The 27,540-nt window shown below is 35.1% G+C and overlaps 1 protein-coding gene across 1 annotated transcript in view; it reads left to right on the forward strand.

The window, feature by feature from the left end:
- The window catches only part of RYR2 (ryanodine receptor 2), a 423,949-nt gene that overhangs the window by 205,230 nt on the left and 191,179 nt on the right, over window positions 1–27,540 (forward strand). Inside the window, exons 14-22 of the mRNA XM_083827634.1 lie at window positions 471–592; window positions 3,456–3,639; window positions 4,360–4,495; window positions 10,761–10,856; window positions 18,518–18,636; window positions 19,277–19,410; window positions 21,092–21,333; window positions 24,059–24,251; window positions 25,919–26,147. Coding sequence (XP_083683760.1) covers window positions 471–592; window positions 3,456–3,639; window positions 4,360–4,495; window positions 10,761–10,856; window positions 18,518–18,636; window positions 19,277–19,410; window positions 21,092–21,333; window positions 24,059–24,251; window positions 25,919–26,147 — 1,455 coding nt within the window. The remainder of the gene's footprint in view (window positions 1–470; window positions 593–3,455; window positions 3,640–4,359; window positions 4,496–10,760; window positions 10,857–18,517; window positions 18,637–19,276; window positions 19,411–21,091; window positions 21,334–24,058; window positions 24,252–25,918; window positions 26,148–27,540) is intronic.

The raw sequence follows: 27,540 nt of genomic DNA on the forward strand, positions 1-27,540 counted from the left end.
ATTTTTTTTTAATATCTTGTCTGACCTTGAGGGATCTGCTTCTGTGTAAAGGAAGAGCTTTTAAAGTGAACAAAACAACCCCACAAACCAACCCCTTTAGTCTTTTGATTTTTATATATATGTATATATATGAATGTATTTATGTATATGTTATGAATGTATTTATGTATACGTAAATGCTTGCATATGTATAAATATATATATAAACACAGGCACACACATATTTATAAAGTATGTTGTTAACAGAAGCTGTGGCTTTGGGATTATTATGGCTCTGGATCTGCTGGCTCTGTACAAGTGTGTCTTTGAACACAAGGAAGTAAAATACAGATTATCTGTTTTCAATTAAATCTCTGACTTTTTTTATATGACTTCTTCATTTCCTTCCCTGACTTACTATGTGAGTTTTCATACTTCTTATTTGTGAATCAAGATTAATTTTGCAGTGATGGCTTATTTTTGTTTTGCAGGCAATAATGCACCATGAAGGTCACATGGATGACGGTTTAACATTGTCCAGATCTCAGCATGAAGAATCCCGCACAGCACGTGTTATCCGTAGTACAGTCTTCCTTTTCAACAGGTTTATAAGGTGCGCCTTTAAAATGATATTTTTATTCCTTTTCTTATTTTTCTCTTTGGGTGTATTTAAAGTGACTATTAATACAACTGAGCACTGTTACATCTTCAGAAAAACATAGCAAAACAGATGAGTACTTCTCAATTCTTTACTGAATACCAGCAAAGAAGTATCTTAAGAAGTATTGTCCAATTTCTTTTTCTATGATCTAATATTACTTTATTGTTTAAATTTGATTTAAATGTTTAAACATACTGAAAATGGAAACAAATCACAAAGGGGAGATTATACTGACCAAAATTTTCTGTAGGCCATGAGGTGCATCATTTAGCTCTTTCTTTTTTAAGTATAGCTTTATAAAAAACAAAAAACAGACAAACCAAAACAAACAAACAAACAAAAAACAACAAAAACCTAAGCACTGTAGCTTAAAAAAACTGATAACTTTGTCTGGAAGAATGAGATAACTGTGCAGCTGCAAACCAATACAAGGCAAATACACTGAAGTTCAAAGTCTCAAGCCAGTTTTCTTACATGTATTGTTATACCTTGTTTCTACCCTCCTCTTACACTTTCCTTATTCATTTCCTTTTAATGCTACTAGTTTCTTTAATATTTGGTAACATGTGGAATGTTTTATTTTATTGTGTTTTAGCCTCCTAAGAATACTGCAAGATCTATGAAATTTGCATTTATTTTCCTGCTCCAAACTTCTCCTAAGTAATACTGATAAAATGCTAATTCTCAAATGTTTTGTGACTTGAGTAATGGAAAAATGCAACGCTCATCACTGTTGTTGGCATTAGGAAAAAAATATGTGATAAGACTATATTGAATAATAAGCATTTCATAGGAACTCATTTTTCAAAGACAAGACCACGTGGGACATGGTGACCTAAAGAAACCATGTCCCACATCAGCGTACATCTGAAGATACAGACATGTCAATTTGTTGAAAAGAATTTACCCAGATACTAAAATAACAGAAAAAAACATGTTAGAAGAGTTGCCTACTAGAAATCCAAGAACTAGGTAGCTTTGTAAATAAAACGTTTCCTTAGGATCTTCTAAGGATGCCATAAAAGATAAAGACAGAGAAAGGCAATTTAATGATAAGGTTTCACAAATCAAGGTGTACTGCTAAATTACAGTAAAAATTTATACAAAATGCATAGCGAATTCAAGGTAGTGTTTAACAATTTAGTTTTGGCAGAATGTTACTACAAGAGGAAAAAGCTGAATTGGAAAGGGTTGAATTTATTCCATAAGTGTATAGTCCAGTTCTTTCGTGTCAAGTCAGTAGAAAAATTGCTGACAACTTCTGATAACATAGACATAAAAAAAAAAAAGTAGTTTTAAAGATAACTTCTACAGCTATCTCTTTTGAAACATTGTATTACTTACTCTACTTACTCTAAAAGATTTTTATTATTAGTCAGTAAATACTCCTACTAAATTTATAATATTTCCTAAATTTAGAAGTCTTTCAGCCCTAGTTCAAAATTTGAGATGAAAATATGGGGGCAACATGCCTGTTTAAAAAACAAAGCAACAACAAAAGAAAACATCAAAACAAACAACCTCCCCCTAAAACCACCCCAGGTGTGGGTCAGGTTGCCAGGATCCTTCAGTGCCTTCAACACAAGAAATGGGGGAGATAACCCAGTGGGGCTGGGGGAGTGCATGTCTAAGTGTGCCAGATGAAGCTCAGCAGTCTTTAGGTCAGCTTAAAGCACTGGTGAATACAGAAAGGCTCTCATTGCTCTGTAGCTAGGTATCTCTTGAGCATAAGCTAGCAAGAGAAACCTTGTACAATGGCAGAATTGAGAATGCATCCAAACTGAAATCTGGAGTGTCAAGTAAGCTCCCACATCCTGCTCTCCACACTGTGTGCTGCCAGGGTAGGCTGTTTTTTTCAGGGCTGCTCTTTGCCCAGTGCTTGAGGGCCAGGCCGCCTCATGCCAAGTTCTGTGGAGTTTATTTGACATCTTCAGGAGTGCGTTTTCTTTCCCTTTCCCCTAAGGATGGCTGGTGGATCTACAGGCCCCCAGTAACCCCATTTTTGTGTCACGTGCAGCCCCTCCTTCTCCTTCCGGAAGGTTCTGGTGGGCATCCTGCTGTCTTGGGGCAGCCCCCCTGCTCAGCCACTGCCTTCCCCAGGGACCCCAAGGAAAAGCTCTTGCCTTCCATTTACTGCACAGTGCTGGTGAGGTTTCATCTGCAATGGCTACAGTTCAAAAACATATGAGGTTTAAACTGAGGAGAAAAAAACCAACAGGGGTCTGGAGAGCACAGCAGTGAGGGGAAATTAGATTGCAGGGTTTGTTTGGGATTCAGTTTTGCAAAGGGTAGGTGCAACATGGAGAATAGCCTGCTTTCTCTTTCTAGGAGACAATGGGCAAGGCCAAGCTTGTGTTCTGTATCAAGGAAACAAAAAGGCTAGTGAAGTACTGGGACAGACTGTCTGGGAGAACTGGATCTTCCAGCACTGAAGATGGCTTAAGGGCAGGTTAGGGACCTGCTTGAGAGGTTTACAATATCTTGTCTTTACCTTCATCTTTCGTTCTGCCTCTGAAATTGCTAAATGCACAGGTAGAATAAGAGAGCTTGTTTTCTGGAAACAACATTTGTGATACTTCCAGTCATGGGAAAGACTGGCAATGATGCTGTGGTTGTTTGCTAGGGCTGTGTGGGAAGTGAAGGGTGGATCATTAAGGGGAGAATTGGGCAGACATAAATCATTGTTAAATAGTTATGTAGTTGTCAGAAAATGAGCTTTGAAATCTAAACAAAGCTTGCTTTTAATCCAACAAAGAGTTAAAAAGGTAAAATAAATGCTTTCCTAGTACCCAGGAGACTTTGCATCTTATTCCAGGGGCCTTGATGCTCTCAGCAAGAAAGTGAAGTCTTCCACAGTAGATCTACCTATTGAGTCGGTCAGTCTGAGCCTTCAAGACTTGATTGGCTACTTTCATCCCCCTGATGAACATTTAGAGCATGAAGACAAACAAAACAGGCTCCGAGCACTGAAGAATCGCCAGAACCTCTTCCAGGAAGAGGTAGTTAACTGTTTTACTCTTTTTTTTTGCACCATTTTGTCTGCAGGTATTCTCTCACGGTGTCTGTGGTGTTGATATCTAATACAGATTATGCTTCCAGTGGTTTTTGTTCTATAGGAGTCAAACTCTTTGCTATATTTATAATGTCTTAAGATCTGTTGATTTTCCTGTATATTTCAGGAAATACATTTAAGGCCCCTTAAAAAAAAAAAAAAGTTAGATACTAATATGAGCATATGCCCTGAATTCTGACTATAATTTACTCCTTTTATGTGAATTAATTTCTTCTCTTTATAGCTTCGTTTCTTGATACAGGAGAATGTTACAGTTTAATAAGTATGCTTTAAGTATTTTGTCTAATATTCTCTGTTATTTCTCTGGTACTGATGGTTGGCTGTAATTAGTCAGATGCCTAAATGTCTCCTGGAGTAGAATGCCCGGAACACTGTTTATTTCTTATTTTGACCCCCCAATATGGTAAATTCAGTATCAGTGCTGTTTTTTTAAAAAAACTTTTCCGTAGGGATTGCTTGTTTGATTCCACTTGTCTGACTCCACAAATATATTTTTATGTTTTACATACCCTGACTTTATTGGCTGGTTCTTTATTTTCCTAGATTTCTGAAAATCTTATGTATTTGTGCCATGGTGGTGGTTTTTTTTGTTTGTTTCTTTCTTTGCTTGATTTTCCTCCGATAATCTGAGCCTTTCTGTTTTTAGGGTATGATCAACCTTGTTCTTGAATGTATTGATCGCTTGAATGTATACAGCAGTGCAGCTCATTTTGCAGATGTAGCTGGGAGGGAAGCTGGAGAAGCATGGAAATCTATTCTGAATTCTTTGTATGAATTACTAGGTAAGACATATTGTGGATTACTTGGATTCTCTTAGCTAAAAATAACAATCAGATGAAAAGAAACTTGTACCTGTTTTAGTATAAGAGACTATCCACTGTGTAGAAATTTAGGATAGAAATTAAACAAATATGTCTGAATAAAATAGTTACCCTACAAAACCCAAGGATTTTTTGTATTTTCAGGTCCTTGCCTGTAGTTAAGAATAACAATTCACTGAAAACATTCAAATAATCTGATTCTTTTGGGCAATAATATTTATTCTGATAAATAATGTGTTTCTTACTTCAGCTAAAGGATTGACTGCTTTTTTATGTCAGTGTGTTGCTGAAGTATATTGTATGCTGTTCAAAAATGAGTAATCCAAATATATGTCAATGTGTTATTCTTGTGTTAAGGAACTGTGGCATTGTGGTCAGTTTTTTAAAAGTTCCTAGTTTTTCGCATGTTTTTCTGCAGAACTGCAAACTGAATCTAAGGCTTCTATAACCAACACACCTCTTATTTGCCAGTAATGACCAATAATGACTCTAACGTTATATTAAGATACAGTGTGCCGTGGAAAGGTTGCTGGCTTTTAGATGTAATATAATATGAAGAGTTTATCCACTTGCCGCCACTGAAAATATCACAGAATATTCTATAAGAATCTCATAGTATATTCTGTAAATGTAAGTTGGGTCCTGATCAAATTTCTATTCAGGTAGAAGTATTTCATCACCTGATACGTTTGCTTACCAATTTGAATTGCATATGTTATTTATGTTCTGCTGTGATTCATTATGTTAGGGTTATTAATCCACTGCTATAGCTGCCAGCATAGTTCACTTCTGTTAAGTTGTTGTCTACAAAAGGAAATTTTACTTCCTAAGAGATCATTTTGTCAATTCCTTGCTCTTCTGTCATCAGGTTTTCTCAGTGCCATAATTAAGCCTAAATAGTATTAACACTGACCTTAAATGATTGAGGACATTAATGTGTCCCCAGCATTAAACAAGCTTTGTTCAGGCTGCATACATATGCCTATAATGACATCTTTACGTTACACGTCATTTTTAATGTGTGGGCCTGCTTTCCTTTAAACATGCACATTTTGGCAAAAGCTTGAGTTTGGACCAAGTCCTTATGCAGGATTGTTATCTTACTTTCCAATAAAACAGAAGGCATTTGATGTATCGTTTAAACTCATAAAATGTCACTCCTGAGAAATGTGGTATTGCAAAGTTATGCAAGTAATATTTTGTTATGTATCAACTCCGTTAAAAACTCCACAACTGAATACTTAGTTTGTAAAAAGAAGTGAGTTGGCAGTGCCCAGGTGAATGTACTCTGTGCGCTATTAATTGGCTCTTTTGTAGGTGTGCATTGTGAAATATAATCACATACTAGTTTTTCTGTAGGACCTACTCTTATTTAGTATTCATTTATTATTGATACTTATAATACTCAGTTTTCTCTTTGTTCCACAGTGTGTGGCATTGAGTCTTGTTCATTGTGAGCCTTTTAAATCATGTTTGGGAAACAAAGCTATAGGAGTCCTTTTGTTCCATTTATGATTAGTGGTCTGAATAATTAGAGCTATTAATACGTGTTCTTGGAAACACTTCTGTGAAAAGACAAATAGAAGGTATTATCTCCCATTCACTGACAGGAAGAGATACAAAGAAATTTAGATAAAAATACTCCTATAATTTTGATTCCCAAATTAAGAGATGTGGGTTCTGCTTTTTTTTTTCCTTTTTCTCCAGAATATCCAGCAATATTTCATGTGTGTAAGGCATACTGAAAACTGCCATCCCTCCAAATCCAGAGGCACAGAAAATGAAATTTAAATTACATACCTCACTGAAAATACACAAGTGGTGAAGGTGAAATCTGTCTGACCTAACGACAAGATTTTTTTTTTTTGTGTACTTACTTTGCAAACCATCTTTCTATCTCCTTACTACTCAATAGCAAAGTGAGGAAATTGAAGCAGGAGTTCTCTACATAATACTGTTACAAAACTTTTCCATAGTCAAAGTAGGTCCATCATCTTTTGTTCTTGAAGAACAAAATCGTCTTGGACTGAGAAACGATAATCAGTATATGGTACATGGTCCTTGATGTACCAGTGGGGTGCTTCTGTCTGTCCCACTACTTTTTCTGATAGAGGAAATAGAAGCAGTAAATGTCATTGAGACAAGAAGATGCCCTCTGCTTTGTTCCCAGAGAAAGGAACAAAGAGCTAGCTGAACATTGACTGCTGTCACTATTGCTGTTATGGTAGAAGGTGGTTCCTTTGGCTCTAATTCTGGTCTAGGAATTAAACCTAGTAGGTCTACCACACCTCTGTGTAGTTGAAGATTGTAACATGATGCGTATTCACAGGGTATTTCAGCTTAGGTTTCAAGGGTGACCAAAAGTGACATTTCCGAACTTTGGATTGATAGATTTTCTGAACGTTATAGGGTAATAGGGTAATCTTAATGGACTTCTATTTAATTTCATTTTTTAATTTATTTTCTTTATATAGTTGTAAGCTAAAATACACCCTCTGTACACCACAGTTCTGTAATGTGCAAGGTAGTGAGAAGTCCAGTGAGTCGGCACGTGGGTCAAAAGCAGGACTGGAACTTCAAACTTCAGATTGCTCTGATTTCAGCTGATGTTAGGAATTTGTAAGAATGATGATACACTCATCATTTGCTTACTAATTCTATGTGAAGTACTGTTTCAGAGGTGGACAGGAGTTTTTGCCACTGGATTTATGATACTTGATGATAGAGAAATGTTACAACTTGGGATAACAAATTATATTGTAGGTTCTTGAGCGGAGTGTCCAGATCCTTCCCCCCTCCACACACTTTTTTTTTTTCCTCCTCACCCCCCTCAAATGTTTGCTCCTCTTTGTCTTGTGTTTTTCAGGCTGGAATAGGTATTTCTCATGTTTTTTTTTTACAGCTCCATCTTTCACTTACCTTTGCCAATGTCTGTCTGTCATTAGAACACTATGGTCTGTTACAGAAAATCAGATGAATACAGAAATCAGAAAATACAGAATGTTTCTTGCTGTTTTTACTACATTCCAAACAAAAACAAACAAACAAACAAAACAAAGTGAGCAAACAAAACAAACAAACAAACAACATACAGCATTGGCTATCTTCATGCTTGTAAGCAACCATATTGTTTGATCTGAATATTTTGAAGGTAGCTCAACCAGTTGGAGGCAGAAAGGATAGCAAATTTTATCTTTAACAGTTAAAATTTGGAAAAGATGTTTAAAACTAAACTAAATCATAGGGTGAGCTTCTCATCACACCTGCTTATGTCTTTACTCACCCTAATACCTCTATGAATGCTTGAAACTGTGACATTGCGTTTTGTGTTTTTTGAAGATGTTTGCTCTTCCAATGCTGGGATAAAAAGATCATCCAGGATGAACAATACTGAAAACTGTATATCTTAATTTATCTTTCAGCCCATATATGCCCACTAAGTAAAGTGAATTTACTTCAGGCTTTAAGGTGATTATTTTGTGTATACTATTGGTCGTTATTTGAGTTAGTAAGAATAAATTAAAGAAGTTTTGGCAGGAATTATGAACATTTTAAAGTATCTAGACTATGTCCAGAGAATTAAAGTCTCAAATCAATGATGACTTTTTAGAGTATAGATGGAATACAAAAGTCTGTGCTTGTGTTATTCATAGATGGAGGGGAGTGTTGAAGTTTTTGTAACATGTAGTTTGTTTTTCAAAATGTTAAATTAGGCACAGCTCAGGCTGGAGGAACTAGCGGCTTGATTGCTAAATAATTTCCATAAAAGTCTGAAATTTCCAACTGACAAGACCAGATAATACCTTCTGAAGAGGTCTGCTTGTCCTATACAAAATATTGATTGTTTCCCTGGACTTGTACTGGGGAGAACAGTGCTCAAGCTTTTCTTGACTTTCCAGCCCTCTCAACCCCTTTTTACATTACTTCCCTAAATACATTAGCTTCTGGCAGCTACTGCTTAGGAAGCCTGGCCTTGATCTGGCTAGAATGAATTTGTCTGTTGCTCTGTTCTGAATAATGCTGGAGCTGTACAGTAATTGCATGGATGTCAAATTAATATTGCTTGCTCTCCCTTGCTTCAGCAAGCAGTGCTTTGCCTTTGAGTCTGCACATATATAAAAGTAAGCAGCAATGTTACAATTTGTGGCTTTTGTCATGTCTTGACATTGTCTGTGACATATCTACTGCAATTTACAGGCCGTTGAGACTGGATGCTATAGCATATAGAAGTGCTTGCCTTATATCTATTAAGGCATCTGTCCCTCCTCTATTACAAGTACATGCTGTGACTCTGAACTTCTATTGGACCCTTTTGTATCACGAAGAATGTACAAGAGAATGCATAATGATGTGATTTCAACATCTGACTGGGCACATCCTGTTTTCCTTTTTTTCTTTTTTTCTCCGTTTAAACTGGACACTAGTTTTCTTCACAGTTGGTGTGTGTGGGGGGGTGGAGCATCCGTTGAACATTCATTTGTTCTCAGTGTTGTATGCCTTGTTGTTTAATTCATTTTAACCACACTTTAACCACTGAGTACTAACCTTTCACAAACTTATGTTTAGCTGCATTTATGAAACCATCTGTGACTTGTTACTGCTACTGAAGTTAACTTTATTGATGCCATGTGAAGAAGTGAACTATTATTGCCTTCATTTTATGTGGGTACTTGAAGCACAGTGAGATGATTATGTGGCTTGCCTATAATCCAATAAAAAAAATGCATACAGAAACAGGTGTTTCTTAGCTCTAGTCGGTGTCTTTTAACAATATGTTCCTCCTCTTGTGATTTCCAAAGAACTATCTTCAAATAACAATTGTCATGATTTTAATTAATTATGTTAGAATTCAGGGCATAGATTTGATATAATATTTTTTTTACCTTACTAAAACAGTGGCTTGATTATTTCAGTGTATTGCTGTTTTGTGTGCCAGAATGTCAGGTCCTCAAGTGTAATATTTTATGGATGAATGCAAAGTAATGAATGAATCTTGCTGAATTGCTGACATTTATTACTCATTAAAATGTTAGCAAGTTATTTAGATGGTATTCTAATACTTACAAACTGATAATGCAACACATCTTATTAGAAAGTAATTTTTGAGTCGTGGAATGGTCCAATACTTGAGAAAATGAATAAAGTGATATAGAAGTGAAAGGCTGGTTAGCATACAGGTTATGGAGTTAGGATAGCAAATTATAAAAGATTCCTCTTTTGGTTCTTGGTGTCTCACTTGGAAATAAATTTTCATGCTGTTGAAGAAATTAGAAATTTTCATTGAATTTAAGAAATCTCAAATTCACTTTTTCACTCCTTTTTCTTCCTTGCTGGAGTCATAAATTCGGAGGAATATAATTTCCTGCTATTATTTTAGGTACTGTGAAAATAAATACATGATTGATTTTGTGAAAAATACCATGTTTGGACATATAACAGATTGCGTTCTTTGTTATAAATAAATAAATAAAAAGAAGACCATTCTTATGAAGAGCAGTTTGCATTGCTCCACATATTGAACAAATGTTAGTGACTCGCTGTTTTCTGAGCAGAACAGATGCTTCTCTGAGAGCTTGTTTGTATGCAAATCCAAGCAAATGCATATATTCCAGGATGGGGCAGGCATTGTGTGCCTACAGTGTTCAGTGAGATTTCTGGTCAGTTATACCCATGAAGCCAATGCATGTGTCCAGTCTACTTAAATCTTCAGCTCAGAGCATGAAGGTGGAACAGTTCCAAATCAGTCACCTCTTCCTTACAGCCATGTAAAAAGTATGATAAACAGCTCCTGGACATCTGTCTTGTTTTGGTTTTAGCATTCTTGAAAAAAGTTATTGTTCATCTCATATGTTGTTGTCTCCACGTTCTTCTCTTCCAGTATTTCCTGTTGTTACATGAATACTGGTTAACAGAACTTATTTTCTACAGTAGCAGCTGACTTTTGTGATAAAAATAGTGGCTTCTCTACTTCATGTAGATTATTCTGCAGGGATTATTGAGATGAATGTAAAACCAAAATATTTCAAATACATTAAAGTTTATTTTAATGCCAAGAGTATTTTAACATGTAAATCTAACCATCATTTTTGTTATTTAAATTTAATATGAAGAACTCAATAATTAAGGATTAAGAATCTAGTTTATTGAATCCTTACTTGGAAGACAGGGATTCTTTTAATTCAAAAGGCCTTATAATTGTGATTTTTTTTCTCTCTTTTTCCAATAGCGGCTCTGATTCGAGGGAATCGTAAAAACTGCGCTCAATTTTCTGGATCTCTTGATTGGTTGATCAGCAGATTAGAAAGACTGGAAGCCTCTTCTGGTATGATTTTTAATATTTTATCTTCCTTATTTTCCCAGTTTTTCATTCGTTAAAAATTGGTAATATACTTATTCAGGGTAATTATGATGAAGAATTGTTATTCTTCTTATGGGAGAGCAAATATATATATAATATATATATATATATATTATATAAAATATATTCTGCCCTGCAGAAAGGGAGCTGGAGTGTTCTGGTTGACAGCAAGTTGAACATGAGTCAGTAGTGTGCCCTGGCTGCCCAAAGGGCCAGTTATACCCTGGGGTTCATGGGGCAGGGCATTGCCAGCCGGTCGAGGGAAGGGATCATCCTGTTCTGCAGTGGTGTGGCCTTACCTCGAACACTGTGTGCAGTTTTGGGCACCACAGTATAAGAAGGACATAAAACAATTAGAGTGACCAAAGGACGGTTGCAAAGGTGGTGAAGGATCTAGAGGGAAAGATTTCATGGCTGATATTTGAGTCTCTTGCCCCATTTTACTGGTATAAATACTAACTTTCCATATTTTTTTTTCTTGCGCAAAGATATACAACTGTTCTTTTGGACACTTAAGACTGATTTTTGACTCTTTTCCAAGCATGCTTTTTATGCTTGTGGTTATTTTACAGACCAGAAAGCAATGTAATGCTGCAGTAATTTTGTTGGTAAGAAATGTCACTGCTGCCTGCTTTTTTGTTTTTGTGGGTTTTTATTTATCTATTTATTTATTTTTGCCTCCTCTCTTGTTTTCCAAGATTAATAAAAATATTTATTGGATTAAAAAGCATGCATAGTGTAAGGTCTGTGTTCTAGATTTTGTACTTTTCAATGTAATGCTTCTTGGAGTTCTGTAGGTTACAGCAATACAGATATGACGTGGTGAGGTTTTTAATGTTTGATTTGCCAATTAAGTAAACTACAGGACATAAAAATACTATGAAATAGCTGAAATAAAAAACAAATGCTACAGAATCCTGCAAATTATTCCTTGTAACAAAAAGCAGAGGGGAATAAAAAAATATAAATAATGCAAATTACAGAAGTTTAAAATATTTAGCAGTTTTTGGTAGTAGTTCAACTTCAGATTTTTTATAATGGTAAGAAAATATAGATATGCTTCTAGATTATGTTAATGACCAACATAAAGAAATTGAAACTTCTCAAGACAAAATTATTATTTTTTTTTAATGTTACCATCTCTGAGCATTTAGTGTAAAACTTCTATATATAAGAAATATATTTGGAGTATACTTTCTAGAGAAAGTTGAGAAAATGCTGTTTTAAGTCAATATGCAGTAAAAAGAATCCTGTGAAGAACATAGTAACCATGAAGCTGAAAACAATTTTGTAGTGCTTGCACTACCACAGAGAATCTCCATCTCAATATTTATTTATTTTTTTTTAATCTCACAGTGCTGGTATTCTTCCATTTTACATTTTTTTTTTTGTGATTTGACAATAAGAACATAACAGTGTAACTATTTGTAATGTCCTATATAACTTGTGTTAATCCTCAATATCCAATCATAGTCCAAGAAATTTAATAAAATATTTTGTATTACAGGTTATAATAGTTTTACTGTAACACCACATAGAGACTTGTTTCAACCTGTCTCTTTTTTATTGCCTGGTTCTAGCTACTATAATTGATATCTCTTGTCAGCTATTCTTTGATGTTCCTGTTCTGGTTCATGTTTATCTTTTCACAGGGAGTGTAGATATCGACGTGGATTTCAAGAGCTAATTATTAATAATAGCGCATGGAAGGTATATTCAGTCCACAGAAACAGATTTAAACAACATTCCATATTTACTGATTGCTGTGTTTTAAATTTTAGTTCTCTGTACTTCACATGTGCTTTGCTTTGTCATTACTATTAATGCATATCATTTTCCCTCCATCCCCTCTTCTGTTCTCTGCTGTTACCGTACTGGAGACATTTCCAACTGCAGATTAAGAAACATTCTCCAGTTGCAGTTATGACTGTTCTGTTTTATATGCAATATTTGTTACTGTTTTGTTGAAAGATGACCTTTTGGGAGTCTTTTAAATATTATTTTCTGTAATTATGCTACAGTAATTTCAAAAGGCAGGAAGACCAATGGGCAGGATAGTTAAAACAGTAGTGAGAGCAATATAATAACCACCTTCCTGATTGCATATTTGCATTTTTTCCATTATCTTCTTATTTTAGTGCTCTGTGCTGTTTTGTGAACTGGAAGGAACATAAGAATCTTTCTTTCAATAATAATTTTTAGTTGATGCCAGACTTGTCCTAAGAATTACAATTAGGGAGAGTCATCCTTAAATTGGAGCTCCTTGTGGCCAGGGAATTTGACTTGTACCTTCATTATTTTAGCATTTCACATTGACAATAAAACGTGTGATATTATGTACAGTCATTTTTCTAATATATTGTTGGTACTCCTTTCTCAACTAGACTCACCCCACATTCAGTTCTGCTAAGCAGGAGTTGCAGGCAGAGCCATTTCCTAAATAAATCTGCAAATTTTGGAATTCTTAATTTGTAGGGTTCCTTCTATACCTGCATGATTTTCAGGAAAGGGAAGCTGGGATACTCTGACTGAAGCTTTCTGTTTGGAAAACCAGAATTCTTCAGCAAAATTGCTGCAGTTACTATACTAATGTACAAAATACTTTAACACTGGCACACATATTCAGGACTTCAGCTATAACAGGACTTCAGAAACGATGATTTCCATCAAACTTCTTACTTCTAATCTTTTTACATATCCTGTAGGTAATAGATAACCCAGAAAGAACAGCTTTTGGTGAGATATTCCCAGGGAATGGATAGTAGAGAAAATTAGATTTTTTTGGATGTATCTACTAATTTATCTGTGGCTTGTAGTATTATCTAATCTAGCTAGGATGTTGGGTTTCTATATTAACATTTATCCTACTCCTAATCAGTGTGGAATATTTTTAAACTATATTTTCAGCTCAGAAATATCACTCCTATCTGCACCTGAGACATATCCCATGCTGAATGTTTTTATGCCCTCAACTTTGTAGGTTGTTTGGTTCTATAAAATATTTTTGCAGATTTTTTTTGTTTTGTGTTTTTTTTTTCTTTTTTTTTTTTTCTGCAGAACTATGTCCCCAAGGTGGGGGCTCTTTTACTATGCTTTTAGTTCCTACTCAGGGTGTACACCTGATCTGTTTCAGCCTTGGTGTGTTTATGCTCTGAATTCATGAGCTGCTCAATTTATTTGGGAACAGGAACATATGAGGCTACATCTTTTGTTCCCAGCTGGTGACACAGAGTTAGCTGCTCATAGCACTGGTGTCTAGTCAGAGATTTGCTGATCATTGTCACTATCACTAGTGTATTGTGTAGAGAACCCAGTGAAAGAGATATTGTAATCGAGCAATCATGCTGATTTACAGTATTGTTAGGGAAACATGCTCTGTAGATGCCTTGATTTTCTTGCTTTCATGAACATTTGGGTAACAGAATTTAAATGGAAACAAACATTTAAAAATGAGCAAAATCACAGGATTGATCTTTCTTCCACTTCAGCCCACCTTTGGTGTGAGAGCGCTCATCTAAGAAAAATGTTCTTACAGTTATGCAGGTGCATGGGATTTGACTGCAACCTTCTTATTTTCAATGTATTTCCCTAGCTGTTCACAGTGAAATTGTTTCCTAAGATACCTAATTTTACTTTTGAAACTCTCATAGTTAGGATTTTCAGAAATAATTCAAAACTTTGCACTCAGCTTTTAGAGGTACAATATGAAATTCATTACAACAGTTTAAAATGCTGTGTTACATGTTCCCCCCCTTTTTTTTTTTAATTTGTAACAAGGTTTAAATCATGTTTTAAAAATTAAAAGCTAAATCTTTATGATGATATAGTAAGCTTTCGCCCATCTTTATCATAAACTCTGCATATGTTTGCGACATTTGTATTCTATTCAAACACTTTCTGCTTGATTGCGTTTTGCAACTTCAATGAAATTGGAGCAGGTCCAGATACATAGACAAATCTAAAAGTGAATTAGTCCAACCAAACCACCATTGTACATTTATATATAACATATATATATATTTTTTCTCTCTGAAATAGAGGGAATTTGCTCTTAGAACAAAACGTGTTTGATGATCAGCATTCAGATGTTGCAGTAACTGTTGAAGTCACTGTGGCAGCTGAGTTTAGTTGATAACATTTTTTTCTTGAATGTTTTACACCTTCCAAGTAATTTTACTTCCATTATTGAAAAGTTTAAAATTAGAAAATAAATACAATGTACTATTTTAAGACAAAATTATTATTATGAAGCTATCTACACAAATGTGAAAATTTGAAGGTTATGGCTACCACGCTTATGTTACATGGTATTGTTTCCTATCGAATTACTATTTTTATTGTTAACAGTGCATTTCAGTGACACAATGAATGAATTGATCTCCTTGCATTCCTAGATCACTGTGGCACACAATAAAGCTGTTGATCTCGTTACAGATGACCTCTCTAGACTGAGGATCCTTTTGTAATACTTTTCTTACTTCCCTAGGTAGGGAGGTGTTCAAGTGACCCCTGCCTATCTAGTTGGCAGGCTGGGTGGACTATGGTCCTGAATGTTGCTGCAGAGCATCTAGTCATTTAGCTCTTATGACTCTTAGGTCTTTGTCCTTTTAATCAATAATGTTAATGTGATATACTGGTGATATACATCTACTGCAGCCCAACCCCACTACTGCCAATTTCATATTTAATATTAACCTTCCCGTATTTGTAGTAGTGACACTCTGCTTATATCTTCAGGGCTACAGAATCACTTGGGGAGGTCATATGTAGCTCAATATACATATCAATATCGTATTGCATGGATATGTCTTTCTTCAGAGTCACTGCTCAGAATAGGAAAATTGCCTACTATGTCTGTGCAGGGTTTCCTGCATTCTGTGTTTTCATGTGTGTGTCTTCAAGCATATTCAAACAGACACTTTGAAACCTGTGTATGAGATATATCAGTTTTTCACTTTATCTGTTGTTTATCCTCTGCCTTTACTACACTTCAGTCTTTGAGTAATCTGTATGCTTTATTAGTGATGACAGCATATCTTCATCCAGATCCCTACGAAAAAAATATATATAGTATTGGGACAAAAAATGATGGTTCTATAGTTTATCTGTGATTAACAAGTGATGTCTGAATGAAATCACCAGCAATTCCAGTCATTATTTTAGTTCAGATTTTCTTGGGAAATAAGAAATAAAAATACCCTTCTAATAGCAAGTAATTTAAAAATAATCATTGTCTCTTCTGACAGAGTAACTTGGTCTTGTCAAGAATGGGAAACAGCAAAATGAAAGATTAAAAAAAATAAAAATCTTTCTTGATATATGCTTGTTCATAACATTCTTATCTTTATTCCTCTGTGAGAACTCTGCACATCCCAGTATTCTCTTGTAAGAGAATTTTTTATTGGTTTTCTTTGAGAGGTCCATTTTCTTTGGATGCATTGGTCTTTCTATTGTTGTTTTTTAGTAGAGCTGTACCTTGATCTGAACGCAAGTATGTATGATACAAGTTGGTTTGAATTTAGAAATATTAAAAAGATAAAATTCATGAACTGAAGGTATTTTCATCTTTGCTGGTATACAGCAATGGAAGATGTCATTAGTCTGCAAACGTGTGTCTTTGGATAGGTATGTTATTGATGTAATAAATCGTTAAAGGTGCTCACAATTCCTTTGCCCAGTGAGATACTTGAGAGATCCTCTAGGTGGGATTTTCTGCTGATCCTATGAAGACAATAGAATAGACATTGGATTCCTGGCTATTTATATTACTTATAAATTATGGTTTTAATATCAATCTATTTTTTCATAGTACTACTTTTTCATTGCATTTCATTATTCGTTGCATAAGCATGCATTTCATATTTAGAAGAAACATATATATATATATATAAATATTTAATTTCCATTCAGAGTTTCTGGTTTTTGGTTTTGCTTAGTTGTCTTTGAAATGCTTGTTCAATTAACTTAAAGCTTTATTTATTTTTTTTTATTTTTTTGTGAGAGGCTTTATGATCAGTTAATCAGGAATTAATAAAAAGAAGAAAAATAATGCCTGTGATAAATCAAAGTATGTATTTTTTCCTTAAATTTGTATTTTGATTTTACTTAATTATTAAAAAATTGAAAGCTAAAAATTCATATATTTTTGTGGCAATTGACAGTTTGACCTGCTTTGTCATGTTTTGTTTGCTTTTTAATCTAAAACCTGTTCTGAATTTTGACTACTGACGACTACTGATGTGGATGACCCACAATCTTGAAATCCTTAAGTGTTAGCAGTCATTTAATGATAATGCACACTTCACTTGGTGGTTTATTCAAAACCAGCAGAAATCGAACAGAAATGCACTTGGCCCCCCTCTAAGCTTTAGATCAAATCTGTAGTGTTGAGAGGGAGGCAGCTGACCAGTGTATGTTTCTAATCTAATATTTCTGTGTCATCACTGTCTTGTGCACTGCGAGTAATAAAGCGAGTGTTCAGTTAGTAGCAGTTTGGAACTTTTTCTTCATAGCTGGGCCTGCTCTTATTCAACTGTTGGGCTGGTGAGCTCTTCCTTATCTGGGATTGTGGAAAGACCAGAGTACTCTTACTGATGGAGTGTTTTTGTCTGCTTCTTTTCATACCATGGAGTCTGCAGTGCTACATTTTTCTTTTGGTAAAAACGTGTCAAAGAATAGAAGACTTCTGCTACAGATGTTGTTTTGCAAGGGTTAAGCTGAGTGTTTGGAGCCATAGCTTGAATACAGGGATAAGGAAGGAATGATATCAGACGTGCAGCATGAACAGGAGTTCCATAACTCTAGGTTTAAGACTACTTCTCAGCTCTCCCTCAGTGCTCTTGATTTTTCTCATTGAGAAAACTGATAATAGTGAACCGCATGCTTCATACTTGTCTTTGCCAAATGTGGAAGCTCCCAAAACAAGTGATGACTTGATCCAGCACATGCAGGAGCCTGTTTTACTGCCTAATTGCAGGGAACAATTTTAATTCTAATGATTCTTGATGGCAATGACTGCTGCTTTATTGGGATGGGAATTGCATTTAATTGGGAGGCAACTGGTGATTTAGTGGTTCTTACTTGTGCATTTTAGTTTCATGTTCGTTTTTGTTTGCTATTTCAGAAACATCACTGTTGGCTCCCAGCATAGTTGTTACATACACAAAGAAAATGATACACAGCGGGCCAATAGACTGGAAATTTACCTCTTTTCTTTAAATAAGACATGTAAGATTTCATTAGTGGTTCATATGATTTTCTAAGAGGAGAAACAGAAAACTGAATACGGAGAGAATATTTTATTTATATAATATGTATGTACTGTGAAGTCGTCACTTTTTGGAGCCATTGAAAACCAATGTTTTACACAGTTTGAATTTTTGAGCATTGATAATCATGTTTATTAGTAAAATTTCCTAATAATTTACAGGTTTTTCTCCTTTCCTTTCTGATTTTTATTTCATTCACTGATTTGGGGAAATCCAGAAGTACCACATCAATCTTGTTTTGGTTTTATATATCACATAACTGTCTTATTGAAACTAATGCATGTAGCTGAGCAAATATTGGGAAGTATTATATGTAGTCATGTTTTGATATACCCTTTGAATTATTTTTTTTTTCAGGAATTCTAGAGGTTTTACACTGTGTGTTGGTGGAAAGCCCTGAAGCTCTAAACATAATTAAAGAAGGACATATTAAATCAATCATCTGTCTTTTGGATAAACACGGAAGAAACCATAAGGTAGGCATAGAAAGAGACTATAGTTAGGTGAACATTCATGAACAAATAAAACATACTAGTTTTTCACTGAGAGGGTGGCTGGGCACTGGAACAGGCTCCCCAGGAAACTGATCTGGCAGGTTCAGTGCCATGAGTACAAGAATCATTTGGACAAAGCTCTCAGACATCTATTCTTATTTTTGGGTGGTCTTGTGCAGACCCAGGAGTTGGACTCAATGATCCTTGTGGGTCCTTTCCAACTCAGAATATTCTATGATTCTATGATATTGCTCTGTGTATAAGTTTGATTTCAAATACTTCAATACTGTGTTCATAATTATGAATGAAACTTTTCCTAACAAGTGTATGGGCAGTTTGAAGAAGGAAAGGTGGACATTATCTGCTTTTTGATGAAAGCAGTGATACTACCTAAACCTCAAGGGAAGCAGGGAGAATACATCTTAATATTTTTAGGAGAATTTCAGAATTGTTATAAAATAAAATGACTGTGTTAGATGAACGTCATGCTGTCGTACCCTTACATGTCTTCCACTAACAAGGTGTACAGCATTAGATTGCCAGAAGTAACTCAATGTGATTATGAAGTCTTTAACATGAGAAGAAAAAAAAAAAAAGATGAAAAGAATCTATTTTTTTCCAGGTTTTGGATGTCTTGTGTTCTCTCTGTGTATGTCATGGAGTAGCTGTGCGGTCTAATCAGCATCTAATCTGTGATAATCTCCTGCCTGGAAGAGATCTGCTATTACAGACACGCCTAGTCAACCATGTGAGCAGGTAAAGAGAAAAAGAGTAAATCTGTATGTATGAACAAAGCAGAATAAAACTTGTGGTTAAAAGAAATAAAAATAGCCATTACAGAAAAACTGTTTTACATCCAAAACTTTAATTGAGGTATTTTATTCTCATTAGGATTTTACATACTGCAATATTTGCAATATTTGTTATAATCAAAATATAGGTAACAGAGAGCTGCTGCAAGCTAAAGCTGCACGCTCTCTCTCTCTCTCAATCTCAACTGCTTTAAATATGTGAAATTGTGAAGTCTTTTCAAACATTCTTGTCTAGATCTAACTGTGCTTCAAAATATCATCAACAAGTGTTTTTGATTGCCTTCTTCCACCAATGTTTGTAATCTTGTGAGGATTGAGCTTTGGGCAAAATCAAGAATCTAATGGTAAACACCTTCACCAATGTCTTAAGCAGATATTGTGACTTTTGCATGGGATATTTATGGGGAGCTCCTTCACAGTATCTGAATTGTAGAAGTTACCTTCCAGCAGATGTTAATAGCAAGCTGGAGTGAGTAACATCTTAAACCAGCAAAGTAATATTTACGAAATATCACAGAGTTTAAATGTATACTAAGGCAGAAGAATCTGGCCTCAAGTGCAGATTCAATGCGGCCTTCCTCTATCTCAAACTTATGTCTCCTTAAAAAAGTCTCAGTCATTAAGTAAGAATGAAAGTTGAAACACAGAAATAGTAATTACAATTCATAGGAATTATATTTCTTAGGATTTATTAGATGTTGAAAAACATTAAAAAAATCCACAATTGTATGTTACGAGGAGACCTTTTGAGGTAAAAATAAATCCCAATCTGAAAATGAAATGAAGTTAACAAATGTATAGCTAATACATTCACTCATAATTTATACTCATTTTTCATACCCACATCTGACACACCCTCCCCTCCCTGGCAATACAGACAATAACACACCAACAAATATAATACATGGAAAGATGGTATAATAAGAAAAATTCCATGTTAGAAGAAATTTTAAATGTGTAGGTACTGATTGAGCTTCTAAGGTGAGTTTTGATCTTGTAAAGGTAAGGTGCCGCTGTCTTTCCCAAATACAGCTGCAGAAAAAGCTAATGTATTGAACATATTTTTTCTCTGTATTAGAAAGTCATGAATAAGTATATTTATATTCTTGCAGTGATAAGGAAAAATATTATTTTTCAAAAGTCAGAAAAACCAATTAAGCATTGAGAGCATTTAGAGAGAGAACAAAACTTGCATAACTTTCACCACAAATAATTGGCAAAGGAGGACTCTAAGGTACTGAAGTTTAATGTATTTTTTTCAGGGTACTGGAAAATTCTTATTGCCAGCCCATATTTAAAAAAGATTAAATTGGATAATTAGATTGATTAAATTGTAGAGTTGGGGCAAAGTCTTGACTAAGGTGGTACTGTGTTCAGTCAGAAAAGATTTAATGGGTGATCTTGCTACTAGTTTACCAATGATGTTTTTTTCTGAAAGGTAGCTCTTGTCAAACTTTTAAAAAATATTTTAAGAAGATTAAATGTCAGCAGCTTTTAATTTTACCTATATTATTCTAATTAAAAAAAAAAACAACATTAAATGTGAGTTAAATGAAAAGTCTGCAGTAGTACATTGAGTTCTTGAGGTGAGTTTTTCATAACCACTTTTATGCTTTCTCTTTTAGCATGCGACCCAATATCTTTTTGGGGATTAGTGAAGGCTCTGCCCAGTACAGAAAATGGTACTATGAACTTATGGTGGACAATCTAGAGCCCTTTGTGACCGCAGAATCAACTCATCTACGAGTGGGCTGGGCTTCAACAGAGGGCTACTCACCGTATCCAGGGGGAGGAGCAGAATGGGGAGGAAATGGTGTTGGTGATGACTTGTATTCCTATGGCTTCGATGGTCTGCATCTGTGGTCAGGTAGTCTTTGCATCTTTTTTTTCTCTTATTCCTTTCTCTCTCTCTCCCCTTTTTTTTTTTTTTTTTTTTTTTTTTTTTTTTTTTTTTAATACAAGGTTGTTAAACTTGGAGTTCCAGTGAGGTTGTTTTTCAGGAGTGAATTGGGTGTTTCAGTTGACACTTGAAATATCCAGAAACAGGATCCCATCAGAATATGTTTGAAGTTGATATTGCAAATTGAAAAATTTGTTTTATACAAAGTAATACAGGTGGAATAATAATTTGTTTCGGCCTGTTTTTTATAGTAATTATGAAATTTTTATTTAAAACTTCAAAATACAAAAAATGAATTCTGATGAATAGTAGTCTGTATTTCTAATTCCTGTGTGATAGTGGAAGAACAGCCTGAGAGACTTGATTCATAGTTATGCTTTTTGCTACACATTTTAAAACTAGATATTTTTTCTGTAGTGATGTCAACACTTTATTTGCATACATTAACTGTTTATTACATGACTTGCAAAATCATATTCCTGCCTTGTATATGGTGTGTTTAGTGTGTATTCATTATTTAAATGTCGTTGACCCATACAGGATCATCTGTTAATAGAAATTTCTGTATGCAAATTCTAGAAAAGCAGGACTGAGTATCCAAATTTTTTGGATTTGCTGTTGTTTCTGCAAATATCTTATTCTCTCTCCAAACTGAGTTAGCTCAGCAACATCAGAGTTATCTTTTTTGCTTGATTTTGCTTACATTCAAAGATTCCAAGGTATCATTTTGAATGGGTAATTCTATACATGGAGATTCCTAAACTTGAAATACATTTCTACTGCAGTTTCATTTTGTTGAGGAAAAAATGTCTCCTTTGATTTTGAGAGATTATTGGGTAGTGGTAAACTGTAGAACTGACAGGAAACTGTTTGAGGCTTGTTAGACTGGCAATTTGTGCCACTGTGTAGATATGAGCTTATTTTTTGAAGACCCTTCACAGATGAGAGAGACTTTGTTAGTGAGTCAGCTGTATGTATGATTCAGTGTCTTTGAAGATTTGAGGCATTGTGGCTAGGTACTTGGAAAAGAAGAGAGTTTTACATTTCAAAAAACTTCTCCAATCAAAATAGCAGAAGATTGTATCACAAAGTAACAATATACCCGCTAGAGTGGCATCTTGATAACATAGCTGCCACTTTTGCTCTCATGTATGGTGAGAATTGCTTTGGAACAATGATGCATAATTAATGGTGTCAGTAAAGATGTGTCATAATTGAGTTTGTCAGATGAAGTATTATTAAAGAAAAATCAGAAAATAATGAGGTAACCCAAATAACTTTTGTAGTTAGGTTTGCTTTTAGGGAGAAAACACAAGGTTACTTAAAATCAGAATTATTTTTCTACCTGATGGAAACTTCTCAATCAGAAATGTCACAGAATAAATGAATAATCTTTGTGGCCCTTAAGTCAATAATCCATCCCAGTCAAAAAAGTCAGACCCAATTTGTATACTTAGTTTTTAATATTAATTTCTGTTGTGGATGTGGCTGACAGATTTTAAAATATTGTTTTCCTTGACATTTTTTGTGGGAAATGTAATACATACATCTCAAACTTAGAAGGACTTGAAATAGTTGAATGTTGAAAATCATGGCCTTCCTTCTTTCTCCGCAATCCCAGGCTGGTAAGTCTCTGAAACATTTTGAAAATAATCCTTGGAGAATGAAGTATTTGCTGCGTTAATGAATAGCAACAATAATTCCTACCACTGAGCTGCTGTTCTGGAACAGGTCTTTGCCAGAATCACATTTAATTTGCATTTCTTTCTTTGGTCATGCCATTACTTCTCTAATATAGAGAAGTGGAGCTCATAGAATTTTAAAGCCTAAGGCCAGAAAAGAGACTTAAATCATTTGGGCTGACTGTGTAAATCAAAGACCATTACATATTTCTTTTAAAAAGTCAGTTCTTCATTGAACCCAATGACCCCTATATTTGGCTAAATTTTAATATCTAAAAAGGCATCTAGTCTCAAGTTGAACACCTTGAATACATGAAGCATCCACTGTTTTCACTAATAGTTCTTTTAAAGTTTAGTCACCCTTGACATTTTTAAAAAAAAAAAAAAAGCTAAGTTGTTTCTCAAAGCAGTCTTTCGTGAATATATATGCTTCAAAACTGATGTTATCTTTGATATGTGCTGGGAAAATACTAGTTTAGTGTGTGATTATGAAACTGCCTAGTATCATCTGAAACAGGTTTGCAAGGGTACCATGATCTGGCCCATTTTCTGGTACAAGAACCATCTTGCTTTTCCTAAATAATTGGAAGTACAATACTTGTCCTTATCTTGAATAATGAAGGATTCTTTAGTTAAGTATACTAGGTTCCATATTACGCACTTAGGTTTGTTTTGCAATATGCTTTTACATGACTGTGAGGAATAAAATTTAATTTACCTGGTTTTGACTCTTTATAAGGGTTATCAGTAATTATTTTCACTTATGTAAGATGTAACTTAATCTTTATGATTAAAACAGCTTGATGTTTGTGTAGATGTGGTTGTGTGCTTTTCTTCACCATATTGCAAGCTTAAAATCAGGTCTTGGATTTTATAGGGTGAATTTGTGAATTAATGAATGTGTGCTCTATCGCTATGTTTCCTGTTGCTTTTTTTTTTTTTTTAGGCTGCTGTGAACACCTGTATGATTCTCTGAAGTTTTGCTAAATGTGTCTCCTTTGCTTCCATAGGTTGTGTAGCACGAACGGTAAATTCTCCCAACCAACATCTGTTAAGAACTGATGATGTTATTAGCTGCTGTTTGGATCTGAGTGCTCCCAGCATCTCTTTTCGGATAAATGGTCAGCCAGTTCAAGGAATGTTTGAGAACTTCAACATAGATGGCCTCTTCTTCCCGGTTGTCAGCTTCTCTGCAGGAATAAAGTTAGTATCCAGTGTAGTTTTTTTCCTCGTCTCTTGTTTTCAGTAGATGTGAATATGCTAAATTATTTCCCTGGCTGTCTTCACTCTCATTTCCCTTTCTGACATCTGCTTCTTTGGCACAGCTCCAGTTCTTGGATAGTGAAAGCTACAAAGGAGTCCTGAAGAGATGGTGCATCTGTTATTTTTCATAGGTGCATTCAGGTGGTTTGCAGATAGGCCTTTGAAACAGCTTTATGATTTCTTAGCTGATGCTATAATGCACATTCGCTTCCAGGATAGCATTTAACATATATGGGGAAAAAAGTCTTTGATATTAAAAATGTTTGCCCAAAGGCACTTGTTATGAGGTGGTAACTATTATTTGGAGTATATTATCTGCATTTACCTTAAGAAATTGTGGTACACTTTCTTTTCAGCAGGACGGATTAATAGGAATTCAGTCAATCTGTGTTCTGATTATTGTACGGGTTTTCTATAAAATTTCAAGTCACACTTGAGGTACCAGACTTCTGCCTCCATGTTTTCAACAGTTTGAGACTATAATTTTAAAAAGTTTGTGAGAAGTTCCAGCAGGAGGACTGACTTTAGCAGAACTGCCAAAGGTAAAGGCTGAAAGCTGATTTCTGCTGGAGAGAAAGCGATGCTTGGTTAGAGATCATTAAAAAACTGATAAATACTACAGAAACTAAATGCTAGCATCTTATTCCAAGTGCAAAATGCACTTCTTTAGACTTTCCCTTGAACAATACAGTTACAAAAGACATAGTGTGATAAAACTATAGACATGCATTCTGTGAAATTCAGAACCATTTGCCTGTATGCCTTATCATGCTTTATTTCATGAGATAAATATTTGACAGATATTATTCATGTGCTGTATAGGACTGACAGCAATCTTATGAGACACAGCAAATATTAAAGAGGGGACAACATAATTCTGTTGCAAAGCCAGGGATTTTCTATTTTTTTTTTCCTTTAGAATTGAAATGTTCTAGGAAGATATATATATATATATATATTTCATGTAATTTCATTCATTAAATTTTTTAGGAACAAAAAAGCTATGAAAAATTCACCATTTTGTAATGAATAAAAGAATGTTTTCCCCTAGGTTTCTACTAACATGACAAGTATGTGATTTGGGGAAGAAAATATGGGAGCTGTTGTGTTGCATCCTAAATGTTTAGTGTTCTGTGAGAGAAAAGGAAGAATCATATTCTGCTGAGTTTTTAGGCTCATTTCTGAAATGAGAGAGAATGGAGAATTTCCCAATGTGTAGAGAGTTGACAGGTTCTTGACTGATTACTCTGGGCTATAATCTCAGCCTTCTGAAGCTTAAAAGCCTACTGCTTATTTCATAGGCATGCCAAGCAAGCTGATCTCCTCCCCCCCCCCCCATCACTGATTTAGAATATTTTTATTGAAGTAGAAATTAAGTAAAAGAAAAAAAATGCTTTGTTTAATTTTCCTCTCTTTTTTTTTTTCACTTACTACTCCAGCACTAGTTAAAGTTCAAATGTAAACAATGCAAATAAACTGTAACAGTGTTCTTTTCTTTCTCTTTTTTTTTTTTTTTTCAGTAACATTCAGAAGTTGTTAGGCTGACAAACTGATGAGGTTTGACACCAGAGGTATCTCAATTATCTAAATTAACTCTGATTTTACAGGGTACGTTTCTTGCTTGGAGGTCGCCATGGAGAGTTCAAGTTCCTTCCTCCACCTGGATATGCCCCCTGCTTTGAAGCTGTCCTACCAAAAGAGAAACTTAAAGTGGAGCATAGCCGAGAGTACAAGCAGGATCGCAGCTACACAAGAGACCTACTGGGTCCCACTCTTTCTCTGTCACAAGCAGCTTTTACCCCAGTTCCTGTGGATACTAGCCAGGTATTGAAACTAAAAGATTAAATTTCCTTATGCAAACACAGGTGCTATTAGTGCTATCTTATTGCACATTTGTTTGAATTTACAGCTTGTTTCAAACTTGTCTTTTTTCTCAGAATTTTTCTGATACATTCCATCATTAGAAGTTGAAAACTGGAAAAAAGTCACAGGCACCACAAAGTCCATATAGCACTCACTAAAAATTTCATCTATTTCAATTCACAAACACTGTAGTGAAGAATATGTTTTGGCCTTAATATTAGAGTATACGAAAAAGAATATTTGAATTTAATGTGTTGTTTTGACAGTTGCTACTGTCTTAGAATCATAGAATCATTTAGGTTGGAAAAGACCTCTAAGATAATCTAGTCCAACCTTCTAACCTAGCACAGGCAAGTCCACCATTAAATCATGTCACTAAGCTCTACATGCATACATTTTTTGAAGACCTCCAGGGGTGGTGACTCAGCTACTTCCCTGGACTGCCTGTTCCAATACTTCACAACCCTTTCAGTGAAGAAAATTTTCCTAATATGCAACCTTGCATCCTCTGATGCAACTTGAGGCCGTTTCCGCTTGTCTTATCACTTAGTGCTTGGGAGGAGAGCCCAATCCCCACCTACCTAAAGCCTCCTTTAAGGTAATTGTAGAGAATGATATGGTCTCCTTCCCTCCAGGCTAGACAATCTCAGCTCCCTCAGATGCGTCTCATAAGCCTTGCTCTCTAGACCCTTCACCAGCTTTGTTGCCCTTCTTTGGACATGCTCCAGCACTTCCATGTCCTTCTTGTGGTGAGGGGCCCAAAATTGAACACAGTACTCGAGGTGCAGCCTCACCAGAGTTGAGTACATAGGGACAATCACTTCCCTAGTCCTGCTGGCCACACTACTACTGATAAAAGCCAGGATGCAGGACCTGCCTTTCATAAACCCATGCTGACTGGGCCTGATACATGGTTGCCCTGTAGGTGCCACATGATGGCACTCAAGATAATTTATTTAATAATAAAAAATGTCTTTTTATTACACTTTAATAAAATTACTAAAAGCTTTGCATTAAGACCTTTAGGCCAGCTTCAGCCCTATTTGTTTACTGTCCTTGCAGGTTACTGAGTGTGGCATTTGACTCATTGTGGGCAGAAACTTTAATGTGGGCATTGAAGTTGTATTTTTCATTTTTTTTTTTTCACGTAGTGGGAGAGGACAATAATTCTTTGTCAAGTTCTCTGATAGCAAAGAGCTTGATCTCTGAACACAGATAAAAAATAAGTTCTTTTTCCACTTCAGCAGAGTTCTAGATAATACAAAGTTTTGGACACTACATAGTCACGTTTTACTATACTTAGGAACTTGTGCCTGGAAAAATCACATAAGAAAGAAAAAAAACTGCTACTTAATTTCAATATGTG

The sequence above is a fragment of the Anser anser genome (genome assembly GCF_964211835.1).
Source record: "Anser anser genome assembly, chromosome: 3".
NCBI lineage: Eukaryota > Metazoa > Chordata > Aves > Anseriformes > Anatidae > Anser > Anser anser.